Source organism: Rhinolophus sinicus, linkage group LG06, assembly GCF_036562045.2.
Source record: "Rhinolophus sinicus isolate RSC01 linkage group LG06, ASM3656204v1, whole genome shotgun sequence".
In the NCBI taxonomy this organism is placed as follows: Eukaryota; Metazoa; Chordata; class Mammalia; order Chiroptera; family Rhinolophidae; genus Rhinolophus; species Rhinolophus sinicus.
In genome coordinates, this window is record NC_133756.1 from 150,855,528 (window position 1) to 150,873,484 (window position 17,957).

The 17,957-nt window shown below is 36.2% G+C and overlaps 1 protein-coding gene across 2 annotated transcripts in view; it reads left to right on the forward strand.

The window, feature by feature from the left end:
- Window positions 1–17,957, forward strand: part of TTC17 (tetratricopeptide repeat domain 17) — a 96,479-nt gene that overhangs the window by 34,562 nt on the left and 43,960 nt on the right. For both annotated transcript variants that reach the window (XM_019746414.2, XM_019746413.2), the window contains exons 9-16: window positions 124–284; window positions 1,718–1,830; window positions 2,636–2,782; window positions 4,593–4,708; window positions 4,865–5,030; window positions 6,197–6,274; window positions 6,410–6,634; window positions 13,173–13,359. In XM_019746414.2, the coding sequence (XP_019601973.2) occupies window positions 124–284; window positions 1,718–1,830; window positions 2,636–2,782; window positions 4,593–4,708; window positions 4,865–5,030; window positions 6,197–6,274; window positions 6,410–6,634; window positions 13,173–13,359 (1,193 nt within the window). The remainder of the gene's footprint in view (window positions 1–123; window positions 285–1,717; window positions 1,831–2,635; window positions 2,783–4,592; window positions 4,709–4,864; window positions 5,031–6,196; window positions 6,275–6,409; window positions 6,635–13,172; window positions 13,360–17,957) is intronic.

Below are 17,957 nucleotides of genomic sequence, written 5' to 3' on the forward strand. Positions count from 1 at the left end.
TATGTTAAAAGTAAAAAACCTGGCAATTATTACTGAGAACCAGAAAATCAATGCATGTAAGTGGGTTTCAAATTCACAATTTTGAAGTTCTGTAACTTTTCCCTGGTATTAAAAAATATTAAGATCCCTCCAGCGAACACTGAATGAGTTGAAAGAATATCAAAAGCAGCATGACCACTACCTGAGACAGCAGGAGATCCTAGAAAAGCATAAGCTGATTCAGGAGGAGCAAATCTTAAGAAATATCATCCATGAGACACAGATGGCAAAAGAGGCACAATTAGGTAAGTACTGATTCCAAATAATTGCAGACAGGTTAGGAAATACACTTCTGGTGTGTTTTACTTTCATAACTTGGATGTAGCCATAAAGCAGTACAAAGTTGTCTTTATGACATCCTTTGATCTTAAAATCAAGCGTCATAGTGGGTATACCAGCAGGCCTGGGGAGCTGGTTTGGTCCCTGTAGCTTTTTTTTTTAATTCACATTTTAAAGTAAAAGTCAAATCTTTTCGATCCTAGTCTTAACAATGGTTGTTTGCCCTCTGTGGTCTACATTGATGCTCCTCCAATTTTAACATGCATGTCAATCTCCTGGGGATCTTGTTAAAATGCAGATCATGATTTAGTAGATCTGAGGTGGGGCCTGAGATTCTGTGTTTCAAGCTCCCATTTGTTTCCTGTTGCTGCTGGTCTGGAAACACACTGTAACTGGACCCTACACCAAGTAAAACAAGCCAGACACACCCTAGGAAAAAAGCATCCGCCCTCTTCAGTCAACACTGGCAAAAAGGCTGAATAGCCTTTCTTTCTTGCTCCCTTAACAACAGAAGTTTTATTTCAGAAGTAAGATTTTAGATTAGAATTTATCTCAAGCAGGAATTCTTAACTGGGGTCAATGGATTAGTTTCAGGGAATTCTAAAATCCTCCCCAAAATTACATGCACAATTGTATATGTGCACAATTTTTTTTCTGGGAAGAGGGTATATAGCGCTTGTTAAAATCTCTTAACAGTCTGTGATCTAAAAGTAGAACCAGCAGTCTAAAGGAATTTGGATTGACAGGAGATCAGTGATTTGGTTATAACCAGAATGTTTCATTTCTAATTAAAGGGAGCAGATCTGACAGCTTGACACAAAAGAATAAATTAATAAAATCCTTTATATTATACCTTTCTCTCTTGGTAAATATATTGATCTGGAAAGCTTCTTAACCTTTGAACCTTGGCTGTGACCATCCACAGTTCATTTTACGATCCACCTAACAAGTTTTCTTTGCTATTTTGAGTGTAAGGAGTATGTTGAGTCCTTGGGATTATTTAGTGCTCCATCTGTTCTGAAATGCGACCAGAGCTCTTATATATAAATTTGAAACAGGATTATGAAGTGCATAAAGCAAAATCTCTCCAGACAGATGGCTAGCAGCCTCTTAAAACAGTGTAATCAATAGATTTTTACAATCACACAATGTAATAGCCAGAAGGTATCTTAGCGATGATCTCGTGGAGCCCCTTTGTGTTATAGGTAGAGAAGCCAAGGCTTTTTTAGAATGATTTAATTTAATCATTAGTGAGTGTTCCCCTGTATAAATGCCCCCTGTGTAATTACTCTGCCAGGCTCTGAAGAATACAGGGCTGAAACTAAACGCTGTAGACTAAGAAAATCATCTTGGCATTGCTGACCTTTCTCATCAGTTGTAATTTCCTTTCTTGTGCCAGGCAATCATCAGATATGCCGTCTGGTCAACCAGCAGCATAGTTTACATTGCCAGTGGGACCAACCTGTGCGCTACCATCGTGGAGATATCTTTGAAAACGTGGACTATGTTCAGGTTCTTTTTCTCGGTTTCTTGTAGATCTTACAAACTTTTGCATATCTAAGAGTAATATCGTTTCCCTCCCTCCCCCGCCCTTGTTGTTCCTTGTATATTTGATCCCTAAAATTTGTGACTGTCATTTAAGGTTTTGAGTATCTTTTGTTTATGAAGTCATATTTTATAGAAAGTACCCAATTCCTCCATGAATGATATTTCTATTTCCCAAAGAATGTTCATCATGTTCATTCCTCTTTCTCATGTCTTTCCTACCATGTCCCGTCCTGGTCCCATTCTTTTATCTAACAACATTTCAGAAATATACAAGAACTATGGTATCTCGTGAGACTATCAAACACTGTTTTACTTGGTTTGGAGGAAGGCTATGTATATTTAGAATTAATTGTTCAATAGTCTATAATGCCTAAGTGATAGCTATGTTAAACTCTTAACACTTTAAGTCCCCTTGCTTCTGTCGACAACACACTGATTTTATAGAGTAGTGATCATTTTAGGGGAGTGAAGTAATGAGCCAAACCTCTAAATCAACTAGTCATTAAACCTAAAAGAGACTAAATCATAGAAAGGAAAACAGTCCAATAGCATAGTTGATTGAAAGTTGCTAACTATGTGTTATCTGTGAGAAAATGCTATTGGGCATAGTTCTGAGAATTAAAAGATCTGGTTGTTTTATTCCTGACGTGCTCTCTAATTTCCTACTAATTTTGAGTATTCGCTAAATGTTTTCGGGGTAAGTTAAATCTTAGTCACAACTCCTTTCCCACTTCCAGTTTGATTGTAAACTTTTCTTTTCATTTTCTAGTTTGGTGAGGATTCATCAACTTCCAGTATGATGTCTGTGAACTTTGAGGTTCAGGCAAATCAGAGTGATATTAGTGATTTGGTCAAGTCTTCTCCAGTAGCCCATTCTATTCTCTGGATCTGGGGCAGGGACTCTGATGCATATAGGGTAAGTTAATAGATGGAATTCTCTCAAACAGACAAGCTCTTTTAAAGCAGTAGCCCTCAACCTCACTGATTAATATGGCCCCTATCAGTGTTCAGCTTAGTTCAGCACACTTATTAAACGTCTGTTACTGGAAGTCATTCTGCTAGGTAGTAAATAAGTAAGGCCCAGGATCTGCCTTGAGTTCTTCCCAATCACGAAGAGCAGCTAGCCTCCCTGATTTCAATTCAAGCTCTGAGCTCTGAGTATAATTACCATCCCTAACAAGTTTCTCAACTTGACCTCAGTGTATGCTTGTATATACGTCTGTTTAATCAGCATTCTTTTATTGAGCTCCCAACTGTGGACCAGGCTGGTGCAATGAATATAGCACACACATTCCTGCTCTGCTGGGGCTTACAGTTGAGCGGAAGATACAGACAGTAAACAAGTTAATAAAGATGTATTTCTCAGCTAGCTAAGAACTAATTGTATATTGGCCAATGGAAATACCAAGGTATGAGGACAGAGACCAGGTATTTTTTATTCACTGGTAAATTTTCAGAATGCAATTGTTTTCATTCTAATACAATTAATATAGCCACTTAGATTTAATTATGTGTACTGTAAATTCCCCAGAGTTGATAGCTTCAAGATAAAAGTTTACTGGGGCCGGCCCGGTGGCTCAGGCGGTTGGAGCTCCGTGCTCCTAACTCCGAAGGCTGCCGGTTCAATTCCCACATGGGCCAGTGGGCTCTCAACCACAAGGTTGCCAGTTCGATTCCTCGAGTCCCACAAGGGATGGTGGGCAGCACCCCCTGCAACTAAAATTGAACATGGCACCTTGAGCTGAGCTGCCGCTGAGCTCCCGGATAGCTCAGTTGGTTGGAGCACGTCCTCTCAACCACAAGGTTGCCAGTTCAACTCCCGCAAGGGATGGTGGGCTGTGCCCCCTGCAACTAGCATCGGCAACTGGACCTGGAGCTGAGCTGCACCCTCCACAACTAAGATTGAAAGGACAACAACTTGACTTGGAAAAAAGTCCTGGAAATACACACTGTTCCCCAATAAAGTCCTGTTCCCCTTCACCAATGAAATCTTTAAAAAAAAAAAAAAAAAAAAGATGTAAGTTTACTAAGCCTCTGGTATGTGTTATTTATATTTAGAAAAAAATGAACATTTTGCAAATCAAAAAACAAGTGTTAAACTTTGGCATTGGCAAAGAAAAGCTCTTAGTTCGGGGAAACGTCATTTTCTGTGCCAGTTTTAAAAGCTTATGTTCAGGTACAATTCACAGATTTCACCTTAAATTGGCTTAAACCAAAGAAAATTCGCCTTATATTAGAAGAAGTCCAGAGATAGGGCATGCTTTAAGCTTGGTTGATTCAGTGGCCCACGGATGTCATTAGTGACCTATTTCTTTCCTTTCCTTAAATTTGCCGTCACGATATTAGTTTCATCTTAAAGCTTGTCTTCCTCATGGTCATGAGATGACAGCTCACAGCCATTAGAGAAGCATGGTTTTGGTCCCTTTGTGGCATAAGAAACTAAGACTGGCTTTTCTTTCCCAGGCGCCCCAAGCCAGCCTCTCCTCGTGTCTCAGTGTCTCACCGGCCCTGAACCAGTCTATGATAAAGTGGGTGCAGTTACTGACTTAGACTCAAACTCTGCAGTAGAAGGAACATTATAGAATCAACCAGTGTCTACATTTATCTTAAAATACTAAATTGTTGTTTAATTACCCCAGTATATTTATTTTCTTGTAGAAGTGCATGTAGCATGTTGAAATACTGACTCCAACGACATTTATGAGGCACTTTTCTTCCTTTATTAGGACAAGCAGGATATTCTGTGGCCTAAAAGAGCAGATTGTGCGGAAAGCTACCCGAGGGTCCCCACTGGTGGAGAATTGCCCACGTATTTTCTACCCCCGGAAAACAAAGGACTCAGGCAAGTGCTGGTGGATTTGGCAAAGCACTTGATTCTGCCTGATTGGCGTCTGACGGTTCTTTGAGAGCACCAGCCTTGGACTTGAAAGGTTAAGTCTTTATCTTGACATCACCCAAACTTTGAAAATATGAATCCTGTTCCTTTTTCTTGTGCCAGGATCCACGAACTCAACAGTGATGATTATTCTTCCGAAGAGGAGGCCCAAACCCCTGACTGTTCCGTAACTGACTTCAGAAAAAGCCAGACTCTGTCCTACTTAGTCAAAGAATTAGAGGTCCGCATGGATCTGAAAGCCAAAATGCCAGACGACCATGCACGAAAAGTAAGGCTCCCTTAGGCTGGTGTTTATTGCCGTCCATTCCGGGTGACTTCACAAGCCCCTTAGGTGGAACAAAAATCTGGTAGAGGGCAGTGGTTGAGCTTTAAGTTTATAAAACTGAAGGGTAGAGTTAAAGAATTGGTGAACACCTTAAGAAGTCAGTCATGCCATTGAAAGAGTGCTCGGAAAGTGTTCCCCGGGGCTGCGGTTCACTTAGGCCACCCAAGTGCTGTTCGTCTCTCTCACTAAGAAGGTGACAAAGCTGAGTAACAGAATTCTCCACTTACATAACAGAGGCCATTCTGACCACTTTGGGTCACATCCTCCAAACCTCCAGAAGGTCCTATTTGAAAGCTTGAAGATTCTTTCACTGGCCTTATCAACCCTGCTTTGGACTTATATGAGGTCCTCATGAAATTTGTATTGATTGGCCAACCACTTTGCAAACATTATAAATAAGTTCTGTTACTTTGTTTCCTTTAATCCTGTTAGTTATGTATAACTAGGAGTGCTTTATTATAAGTATAAATTCTATATTTCATACCATTCCCAAGACACAAATGAAAAAAATTACCTTTTTATAAAGAAAACAGACCGTCACAACAAACGTTTTTTAAATTTTATTTACAAACTATAAACAGTTACTACTTTCACTCAACAAACATTTACTGAGGCAGAAAAACATGTGCCAGGCACTGTTTTGCATGCTGGGAATACAAAGATAAACAGACTGGGGTCCCTGCCTGAGAGTTGTTCTCAGTTACATGCATGCTGCAAGAACGTGAAGCAGATTCATTGAGGATTTGGTGCTTTTCCAGCTAGGAAAGATAACAGGTATTTTTATTGCATCAGGTATCGCATGCTGTGGTCTTCTGAACAGTTTCTCCATTGGTTCTGGACACTTAGGTTGACTCTAAAGGGGTGTGGTAGATCACCTTAGTATGTATATGGGGTATGTGTCTTTTCGTGGTTATAGGAAACTAGGGCATACATGTGAGCAGGTCAACACCTGTTGGTATGTCAATGGCCTCGTGTTATATGATTATAAATATCTATGCAAAATAGCTGTTCCTGAGGAGCTCACATAGAGACTGCTGTCTGTAGAAATTCTTTTCAAATGTCTTCCCTACTATTTTCAATTGAGTCAGTCTTCCTTTTGATGTTTTCAGATTTTGCTTTCCCGTATTAATAACTATACCATCCCAGAAGAAGAAATTGGGTCTTTCTTATTTCACGCTATCAATAAGGTGAGCCATACCTCAGACATCTGAAATTTAAATGCTTAGTAATTGTAATTAAAACTTAAAATGCACATATTAAAAATCCTTTTCTGAACAAGTACTGTATTCTTGTGTTAACGGAAGTGTTTTGGGGTTTTTCAGCCAAACGCTCCTATCTGGCTGATACTCAATGAAGCCGGACTCTACTGGAGAGCGGTCGGAAATAGCACTTTCGCTATTGCTTGTCTTCAGAGGGCTTTGAATTTGGCTCCACTTCAATACCAGGACATCCCTCTTGTGAACTTGGCCAACCTTTTGATCCACTATGGCCTTCATCTGGATGCCACTAAGCTGCTACTTCAGGCTTTGGCCATCAATAGTTCTGAGGTGAGCTTTTATGTTTCTTTGTAGCTACAGACGCCATGTGGGCGGAACTCAAATTCAGAGTAGAATTTGAATATTTTGAGAGGGCATAAAACAGATTTTGTTTTGTTTTCTTTTTGATGTGTTCATTGCTTTATTTTTAAATGAGTGAAATTTATAATTATACGGTTAATTTTTCAGAAACTTACGTACATTTAAATAAGTATCACATAGCTGCTAAAGATACACTACCACGTTTTTATGTCAGTCTGATCTGGTTTATACTTTATCCCACTCATCGCACCATGCACACTACTTAATATTATGCTGTTTTGCAACTTTAATTTATAGATATTTGTATACCAACCAGGCCAGATCACAGTTCAAAGGTTGTTCTGATAAGAATAGACAGGGAGATTGATATTTAAACCCTGAACCTCCCCATGCAGTCTGTGGAGTTAGCATCGCTGCTTTGCTGTTAATTAGTCTACTTCATAGTTTCTAAGGTACCACTTTTTTTTTCGTATATTAACATCTCTGAAATAAGATGTCCCAATTGATGACATCTTAGGTTTGATGAAACACAGTTATAATCAATACAAAATTAAATTGCTTCTATACCTAGTGTCTACATGTTTGTAAGTTTTCTATCCAGAGAAACTTTTAGAAAGAGTTTGCATGAATGGTTTGTTTTATTTGAAGTAATGAGAAGATAATATTGCCTGTTAAGAGTGTCCTTTGAAATATACAAATTCACACCTGGATTTTAGGCAAAAGTTTACAATTGCTATGCTATACCATAGGTCAAGTTACTAAAGACGTACCTCAAATATATCTCACATTTACTGTCTGCCAGGTGTGGGTACAGTGGGAACAGATGCTACGTAAGGGATGCGATGAAGCAGGCACCCAGATGGAATGCTCAGTGCAGCTGTATTTGCTTTCTACTGCCACCAGCCAAGGCAATTAGGCAGTGTTCTTCTGAAGGAAAAAGGTTCCTTTACAGATTAGTTGCCTCTCTATATTTGAATGTTAAACTAAAATTTCAGTTGTTAAAAACTGTGGTACTACAACAAGCATAAAAAGATAAATCAATGGATCAGGGTAAATACCCCCCAAATAAACTTTAATCAGCACTCCACCCCCACCAACTGTCAACATTTGGAGGTATTTTCTTGTAAGCTTTTCTTCTGTGTAGGTATTTCATAGTGTTGCAACTCTACTGTACTGGTGATCTTTAAAACTTATTATATAAAAATAATTTATTACTACATATTTTTTATAGCTATCAAGGTAAGTGGTTGTATAAAGTTTCAAAGAACTGGTAGATCACAGCTTACTCTCTAATGTTGGGTATTTAGGTTACTGATAGTACGTAGCTATTACCAATATGGTTTCCTGCATAAGACCTTTTCTGTATTCCAGATAATTTTCTTAGTAAAGATTGCTAGCACTGGAATTGCTAAGTCAATAAGAGAATGAACATTTTGATGGCTGTGATACAAAATGCAAATAGTCCACCAAAAGATTTGGACTAATATATATTGCCATAAGATCTAAAAATATTATTTTCACCTGTATCTTCACCAGAATTAAAATAACTGCTAACTTTTATTGATTGTTTGCTAGAGCCAGGTATCATACTGAGCACTGTACATGTACTAACTCATTTGATCCTCACAACAACCCTATAAGCTAAAATCTACCCAGTTGATAGATTAAAAAAACTCAGAGATTTACCAAAAGTCAGAGTTTGGATTTGAACTCAGGGAGATGGACCACATAGCTCACACCTTTAGTCGCGTCTCCCTGCCTCTGAATTTACGTTTGTAAAACAGGTTTACTTTAGAAAAATTCACTTCTCTATTGCAACATAAGTTTCTTTATCTTTTAATTGTATTTTAAGCGTAAAATTTCATGTGTGCATTTTGCTCATTTTGTTAGAATTTCATTTTTTTATTTTATATGAACTCTTCATACAATAAAGTCTTTAACTCCATCTGTCATATGTTAAAAATATTTTCTCTCTTTGCCTTTGTATCAGCTTTTTAAAATTACCTTTAAATTTGTCGATCTTTTCTCTTTTGATTTCTATTGTTAGATGTAAGGTGTCCTCATGAGAAAAAAATCAGTTCTAATTTGTGTCCTCTATGACTTGTCTTTAAATATTAATAGTTAACTCTCAAACATACAAATATCTTTTCCTATGTTGTCTTCTAGATGTTTTATAGTTTTACGTTTTACGTTTAGGTTTATGATCCATTTCAAGTTAAATTTTCTTTATGATGTGAGGTAGGGATCAAAGTTCATTCATCAAACTTCCTGTCCATAATAGATACCCAGTTGTTCCAGCACCGTATCTTGAGAGCACTATTCTTTCCCTCTTCTGTTACATATCACCTTTGCTCTGAACTCCAGACTCCTTTATCCAGGAGTTTACTTGACATCTCTGCTTGGATATCTAAAGCACACTCTAAAACTAAAGGCCAAAACTAAGCTCCTTAATATTGTTCTAATTTGTCCTTCTCTGGCTTCCCCATTTGAGGAAATGCCAGTAACCCAGGTCAAAAACTTAGAGCCATTCTTTATACCTTTCTTCTTCTCTCAGGGCAAATTCAGTTGATTAGCTAACCTGCTGATTCTATTTTCAAAATATACCTAGAATTTTAGAATTTCACTATTTATCATCATCTCCACTGCTATCTGATCCAGACCACCATTATCTTTTATCAGAACTTTTCCAGTAGCCTCCTAACTAGCTTCTCTGTTTTTGGCCTCTGTCTCCCTACAGTCTATTCACAATACAGCAACCAGTGAGAATCTTACAAAAAATCCGATGTCCTCTCTGTTCACATCCCTCGATGATTCTCCATGTGACTCACAGTAAACGATAAGAATTGATAATGGCGTAGAAGGTCCTACATGACCTTGTTTCTTTTTTGACCTCATCTCCATGGGATCATACCTTTGCTTATTCTATTCTAGCCTCACATGCCTCTTTGCAGTTCCTTGAACATGCAAGCCAAGCTCGCACCTCAGGGCCTTTGCACTTTGTATTCTCTCTGCATGGAATACTTCACCCCTCCAAGAGTCTTCATAGCTTGCTCCTTCATCTCCTTAAAATCTTTTACAAACTCTAACATCTCAGTACGTCCTTCCATTACTACTCTATTTAAAATGGCACACCCTTCCCCACTGTAGGACTACTGATGTCTGTCCCCTGCCGTACTTTTCTCTATCACATCTTCACAATTGTGTGACACTAGACTATAAGGTCCACAAAAGCGGGACTTTATCTCTTATTTTCTGCTGTATCCCCAGTGTTTAAAATAGTGTCTGAAACATTCGTGGATATTCAGTAATTATTTTCTGGATGAATTGATGAAAATTCATCTTTTTTTCCAAAACGCTTACTAGTTTGTCTCAATACAAGATATTTGCACAGCCATCATTCTGATCAGAGGGATAGTTACATTTTGTTTCTGTATGCAAAATATAAGGACACTTTTGAAATCAAAGTATAGGATTTAATTTTGTATTTGGATGTAAACCACTAAATAATCCTTTCAATGTAATCTGAGAGCTACCTGGATTAGGCCTCTTTAATCTGGAATATTTTGTACACCGTGGCTTATTTATAGTGAAACATTTTGGATGACCAAATAGCCTGAATCAAAAGCAAGTAGTCGGATAAATTATAGGTGTTGCTTTTCATAGGTATATATTGTGAATTTGAGAATAAAATGTTCTTAGATCTTTTAAAATATTTTTAATGATAAAGTAAGTGTGAAATAAATGGTTTGTACACAAGCAAATACAAAATACTATGTATTTCCACTAAAACAATCTAAACTGAATACTTTGGGCTGCTTATTAAAAAAAGTTTATTTCCTCAATAAACAATTGGAAAATAGAATACAAAAACTATAATAGCATCAAAAAAATCTGATACGTAGACATAAATCTAAAAGAAGATGTTCAAGATTTCTAAACTGATTACAAAGCATTGCTAAGAGGAAGACGGCCTAAATAAGTGGAGATCCCCATCGTGTTAATGGACTGGAAGATTCAATATTAAGATGTAAGTTCTCTCCAAATTGATTTAGAGATTCAATTCAGTCCCAAACTCCCAGCATTTGCATGTATGTGTGTGTATAAATTGGTGAGATGATTCTAAAATCAACATAGAAGTGCATCTAGAAAATCCAAAAATTTGGGGGATGAGGAGTGAAACAAAAAGAGTTGGAAGGCTTACATTACTACATTTCAGGAGTTGGTGTAATTAAGTCAGTATGATATTGGCACAAGGATGCTCAAATATATCAACGGAACAACAATAGAGAAATTAGAAATAGGCCCGTACGTATGTGTTCACCTGATTTATGACAGAGGCTCACCTGTAGTTCTGTTGGTGGTGAGAGGACATTTTGGTTTTTCAATAAGTAGTGCTGGTGTACTTGGATAGCCCCTGTGGAAAAGGAAATGAACCTTGACTCCTACCTCACGTCATTCACAAAGTTAATTTGAGATGAATCATGTACCAAAATGTGAAAGATAAAGCAATAAAGCTTCTTGATGAAAACATAGGGAAAAGTCTTCATCACCTTACAGTAGGCAAAGATTTCAAAAAACACTAACTATAATTTTTTTTGGCTCTACTTAAGTTTAATACTTCAGAAAATATTAGAAGCATGAAAACAATTCTATTTCCTAAAAATACTTTTAATTTTCTTTCATTATGAATTTCTGTAATTTTTTTATTAGTTTCATGTGTACAAAACAACATAGTGATTAGACATTTATACCCCTCACAAAGTGATAACCCACAAGTCCACTACCCCCATCTGACACCGTACATAGCTATTACAATACTACTGACTATTCCCTGTACTGTACATTCCATTCCATGACTATATGTTTTTTTAATTATAATTTATATTGGGTATTATTTTATATTAGTTTCAGGTATACAGTGTAGTAGTTAGGCATTTATATAATTTATGAAGTGATTCCCCCAATAAATCTAGTCCTCATCTGACACTATACATAGTTTTTACAATATTATTGACTATATTCCCCATACTGTATTTCACATTCCTGCGACTGTTTTGTAACTACCAATTTATACTTCCTAATGCCTTCACCTTTCTCACCCATCCCCCCACACACCCTCCCTTATAGCAGCCAACACTAACTATAATTAAAGAAAAAATATATAAACTGAACTTCATTAAAATTAAGAATTTCTATTTATTGAAAAATACCATTAAGAGAGTAAAAATACAAGTGATAGAACAGACTGGGAGAAGATACTTGCAGTAAATATTTCCAACAAAGCTTATATATATGTGTGTGTGTGTGTGTGTATATATATATATATATATATACACACACACACACACACACATATGTATATATGTATGTATATATATGTGTATATATGTATACACACACACATATATATATATATATATATATATATATATATGTATATGAACTCCTTCAAATCAGTAAGGAAAAGACAATCCAATTTTTTAAATGGGGAAAACAACAGGCGCTTCAGAAATGAGGATATCCAAATGGCCAATAAGTACATGAAAAAATATTCACCATCATTACTAATTAGGGAAATGTAAATGAAAGCCACAGTGAGATGCCACTTCAGCATGTCACTAAAACAGCCAAGTTAAAAAGACTGACACTATCAAGTCAGTGAATGCCCTCATACTTGATGGTAGGAGTGTGGGTTTCTACATTCACTTTGAAAAACTATTTGGTTGTGTCTCCTAAAACTAAATATATGCCCACCTGAAGACCCACTGTTAACTATATACCCAAGGAAAATGAGTACATACACCTATCAAAAGACATTTACAAGAATGTTGATAGTAGCTTTATTCATAATGGCTAAAAACTGGAGACAGTCCAGATCGCTGTCAGTAGGAGAATAGATGAAGAAACTGTAGTATATTCACATGTTGAAACATTACACATCAATTTTAAAAAAGAATGAACTACTGATACACAAAAATATTCAATTCCTTGAATCTTAGTTATTGTGTTGTGTGAAAGAAGCTACAAAAGGGTACCTATTGTATATACACATAGGAGAACATGCTGTTTAATTCCATATATATGAAGTTCATGAACAGGCAAAGCTAATCAATGGTGAAAGAAGTCACAACCTCACAACAGTGGTTACCTCTGGGGTTGGGGTTGAGTTGCCCAATGGAACTCCTGGAGTACTAGAAATGTTTTTAAATGTTTTATATCTTGAGATGAGTGGTGTTTACAGAGATATACATATATAGAAATTCATAGACCTGTGCACTTTAGGGTACATTACACACTATGTATTTTCTATTTCAGTAAAAAGGTAAAAGATAAATTTATATTTGTGTTATACAGTTTAGAATTGGCCAATGTAAATAAAATGGACAGTTAGCCATTAATTTTTATGTGGTAACCAAAAGAAAAAAAAGCCAAAACACCTGCACTGTAAAGGTTTTGTAACTCAGAAAATATTAATTTATTAACATTTTGTTGATTTTTTTTTTTCTAGCCCCTGACCTTTCTGAGCCTGGGAAATGCTTACCTTGCTCTGAAGAATATCAGTGGGGCACTTGAGGCCTTTAGACAGGCTTTGAAATTAACTACCAAATGCCCAGAGTGCGAAAGCAGCCTGAAGTTGATTCGCTGTATGCAGTTTTATCCTTTTCTGTACAACATCACCTCTTCTGTTTGCAGTGGTAAGCAGCTGTTCAGTGCTGGCCAAATAATGAGTTCAACCAGAATTTCTATTCTGATCAACAAAACACAGAAAATGATTTTCTTAATTTTTCTCAAGGATTTTACATAACTAGTGTAATTCTAGATACAGAGGAAGGAAGTTACTCATTATTTACTCTATAGATGCCTCCGGGTGTTAGGCTTGATTCTCTCCCAGAACGCTAGTTGAGAAAGGCTGGCTGAAGTATGTTCATCTGGGATTGGTAGGCTGTGAGATTTTCTTTTTTCTCCACCAAGTCTCAGACATTTTATAACGACCGATATTTATGGTAAAGGATATTTCTGTCCATGAATTCAGACTGTGTAATGAAAGTTGAAGCAGTTTTTCTAACCTCATTCACTAAAATACAGTCCCTTACCTTTCAGTGAAGGTGATCCAGACCTTTAATGCACCTTTAAAATAGTCACCGGACATTAAGTGGTATCTCTGCATTCTTCCACTTTCTCCCACATCTACCGCACATATATACATACATACATACATATATATATATATATATATGTCAATCCACCGGGGTCAGAAATGTTTGAGTTAATATCTAAACTATTATAAACTCATCAATTAGAACTCTTTTTCTAAGAGTTCCATGATGTCTGGTTATTAACTTGTTTAACCTTCACTACAAGACAAAAAATGAGTTGGACTTAAATTACGAGAGGCGAGGTTTACATACGAGTACGTGCGGATCCTCGGTAGCTGGCCGCTGCCGAGCACACAGTGAGTGCACCATTCATGTTCAGATTTGATTGTAATGTTCAAGCAGGGCCTATCCGTTCAGCTCCTTCACTTTCACTTCAGATATTTAAAAAAACAAAACGACACCCACTTGGCTAAGTGACTTGTCTAAAAGATAGCAATAATTACTAGTAGATTTGGCACCCAAAACTGATTTTCCTGATCCCTATACTAGACGACCCTAGGATTTCAATGCAATGACAAGCAGTAGTATGTAGTGCTTACATTTTTTTTTTTTTTTTAATCAGAGCCCAGTTTTTCAGTGAAGAAACCAAAACTCTCTCAGCATCATAATTCCATAGCTCACTTGTGGATCAGTGCTGAGCACAGTGTAACCTAGTCTTGCACGAATGGTGAAGGTCAAAGACAGTGGTTTAGCAAGGCGGTATGTGGAGCGGCTAGTGCTAGTCACCCAGATTCATGAGTGAGTCCTAGCTCTGCCGTTACTGCCTTTCCTCTCCCAGTAAAGTAACTTGTGTCCTCATCTATAAAATGAAAGAATAAAATTTCTCATATACTTGTTGGGAGGATTCAATGAGATCCTTATAACGTAGTAGGTGTTGGGTAAAAGTAAATAGAAATCCATAATATATACAGAGTAGTCAGAACTTGAACAGTGTTGGTTATGGATCTTTATCATATTCTTATTTAATCCTAGAAAATAAATATGTTGTGGTCTTTTAAATTCTATAGGTTACCTGAGGACAGCCTTGTAAACAGGATTTGACTTTTTTCAATGAGCTGCTTATATGGGAATAGAATCTCTTGTTTTCTTTACCTAATGTTATCTCCCTTCTCTCTTGGTTTTTTTCTATTATTAGGAAGAAGATTTTTGTAGGCATATAGTGACCCTTTTCTAAAAAGCCTTTCCTTAACATTAGTTTTATATGATTTTGCTTAGTATTTCAGTTTCTTGAAATTCTTATTTTATGTCACTCATGTCAAGAGAGGGAATTCAACTGTCTTAAACTTTTTTCCCAGTACATAACTTCAGCTAGCTCAGGAAACTAATAACTTGAAACAGAACTTTTTAAAGTTGTAGTAGCTGATAGTCCAGATTATCCAAAGAATATTATTGGATCCAACACAATAACATTAAAAGAAGATAATTTGACTTGGGAAGAGGGAATACTTTTTTTAGTCCTTAAAGAGAGAGTTCATTAATAAAAAATAATTTTAAAAATGTAGCTCTTTTTACATTGTAATTAACTAGTTTAGAAAAGAATCTAACATTTGCTAGCCCCTAAATAAATACTGGTACCCACTAATGGAAACGTATGCTATAAGCATTTTGTAGGTTTAATAACTCATTGATAGTCTGAATTAATTTCAATTTTCAATTTTTCTTTGACAATATTTTTTGGATTGCTTATTTCCACAGTAATCCTGCTCATTCACAGTTGCTCTGCTGAGTTCCAGCTTTGAAAAGCTGAAACTTGAAAGAAACAAACATATCTATACAAACCATGAACTTAGAGTATTTGAAAACCTAAGTAATTGTACCTGCTTCAATTATCTCTGAGCTTTACTAAATGGTTGGTTAAAAAAAAAAAAGACAAAAAAAAACCTCTGAATAATGATTAGCATTTCTGTACCCTCAGATGATTCTGTCTGCTTTTGCTTTTTTCATTTGTGCAATATGGAAATAAGCTTCATAAGTTATGTTATTTGTCTAACATTATCTGTCTGAAGTTTTTATTATGACAGTATAAAGGTTTCAAAAGATTGACAAGGCTCATGATTCGTTTTCCATATAATAATCAAGGAATGCATATTGGTTTTTATTAGACAAGAATTTAAGCTGCTTTTATCCACTCTTTTCCCAACCCAAATAATTCTCCAAATAATTTATGAAAGTCTATTTGAAAAACTACCCATTTAAAAGCTTTTCAAATAAGCTTTTCAAGATTAAAAATACTTAAGTACTCTTGGTAAACCTTTTTAAATTTTTCTGACCACTGTTGTTAATCTTAAAATAATCAAATTATTTTTTTTGAAGATTCACGTTAGTAACTATTTTTACAGCAACTGTGGTATAATATAATGTCGTGGGTAGTATGAACTTAATGGGAAAATTGTAGTCAGTGTGTCATCAAGTATTTTATTGCTTTTCATATATAATCATGGAATTTTTCATACAGATTAGCAGTTTATATTTCTTAGAATATCTGCACAGGTAATGTATTCTGTTACCTTTGAATACTGATTCATTCAACTGAAAAATAAATAATCACTATGCTCACAAAATTTTCCTAACTTATAGAGACTTTGTAGCTAAAAAAATGTATCAATACAGAATTATTTATCTGACAGTTTTTCCATGTTTTTATTAATAGAAATCATTTTATTAACTGCCATTTATTAGGTGTATATGTTCTTATAGAAACAGCTTATCATTCTTATCATCATTTCTCGCTCCCTTGAATACCATTTAATAGAGCTTCTTTTTTATAGGTAGCTTTCTTTATATTGCCACTACAATTTCAAGGATGCTGGGGAGGAAAACTTAATAGATTTTTTTAATTATCCACTCTCAAGTTGACTGCAAAAGAGAAGCTGGTGTTTCCACTTTTGATAAAAATATTTTATTTTGGCAGTTTTGAAATATATACTGTTTCTCCACGTTAGTCGGTTTTATTTTACAATTTGATTTAACCTAAATAGAACTGAATGGGTCACTTTAACAAACTCATTCTTCAATAATGACATAGTTGGCCCTTTTTAAAGTAAAATGGAATCTGTTAAATAGACATCCTTTTAAATCTAAGTAAGGTCTCTGAAGTGCTCAACACTAAAAAATTGACTTCTTTTAATTAGGAAAAACAAAGGTGTCAGAGAATGAAACTTCGTGAAGCAATAATGAATATCTTCTCTAATGACTAAAAGTGGAAAATAATTTTTAATAACAATATAAGCAGAAAAGCAAAATATATGAGGTATGATCAAATAATACAGTGAATGTTTAAATACAAATATTATTACAGTGAAAGACACATTGCCATTAATCCCCATCAAAATACTCCCCCTTGCTTCTAACACACTTATCCTCTCGTTCTTGCCACTTCCTGAAGCAGTTCTGAAAGTCCTCTTCTGTGAGTATCTTTAGTTGTGGTGTCGTGGCTGCCTCGATGTCCTGAATCGATTCAAAATGTTTCCCTTTCATGGTCATTTTGACTTTGGGGAAGAGCCAGAAGTCACACCGTACCAGATCCAATGCATAAGGTAGATGAGGACACACCGTAATATTTCTATTTGACAGAAATTGCTGTACCAGAAGCGATGTGTGACATGGAGCGTTGTCATGATGGAGGATGAAACTGTTTGCCCATTTCTCAGACTGGCACACTTTAAAACACACCTTCTCTCAACCGTAGCTCACATCCGACTGACTGCACCAAATAAGTTGAAACTTGTCACACACTGTTACTAAGGTTCAATGCACCACTTCCCTTATTGAAGACCCGGCCTTTCCAGTTGGATGGCACTTGGCAGCAAAATTCACCATATTTTGTGATCACAACGGGAAAGGCTCTGTGTCATACATCGCTTCTGGTATGGCCATTTCTGTATAATGAAAACACTATGGTGTGTCCTCATCCACCTTATTCACTGGATCTGGTACCGTGTGACTTCTGACTATTCCCCAAAGTCAAAACGACCATGGAAGGTAAACGTTTTGAATTGATTCAGGACATTGAGGCAGCCATGACAGCGCAACTAAAGACACTCACGAAAGAGGACTTTCAGAACTGCTTCAGGAAGTGGCAAGAACGAGAGGGTAAGTGTATTCGAAGCAAGGAAGAGTATTTTGAGGGGAACTAA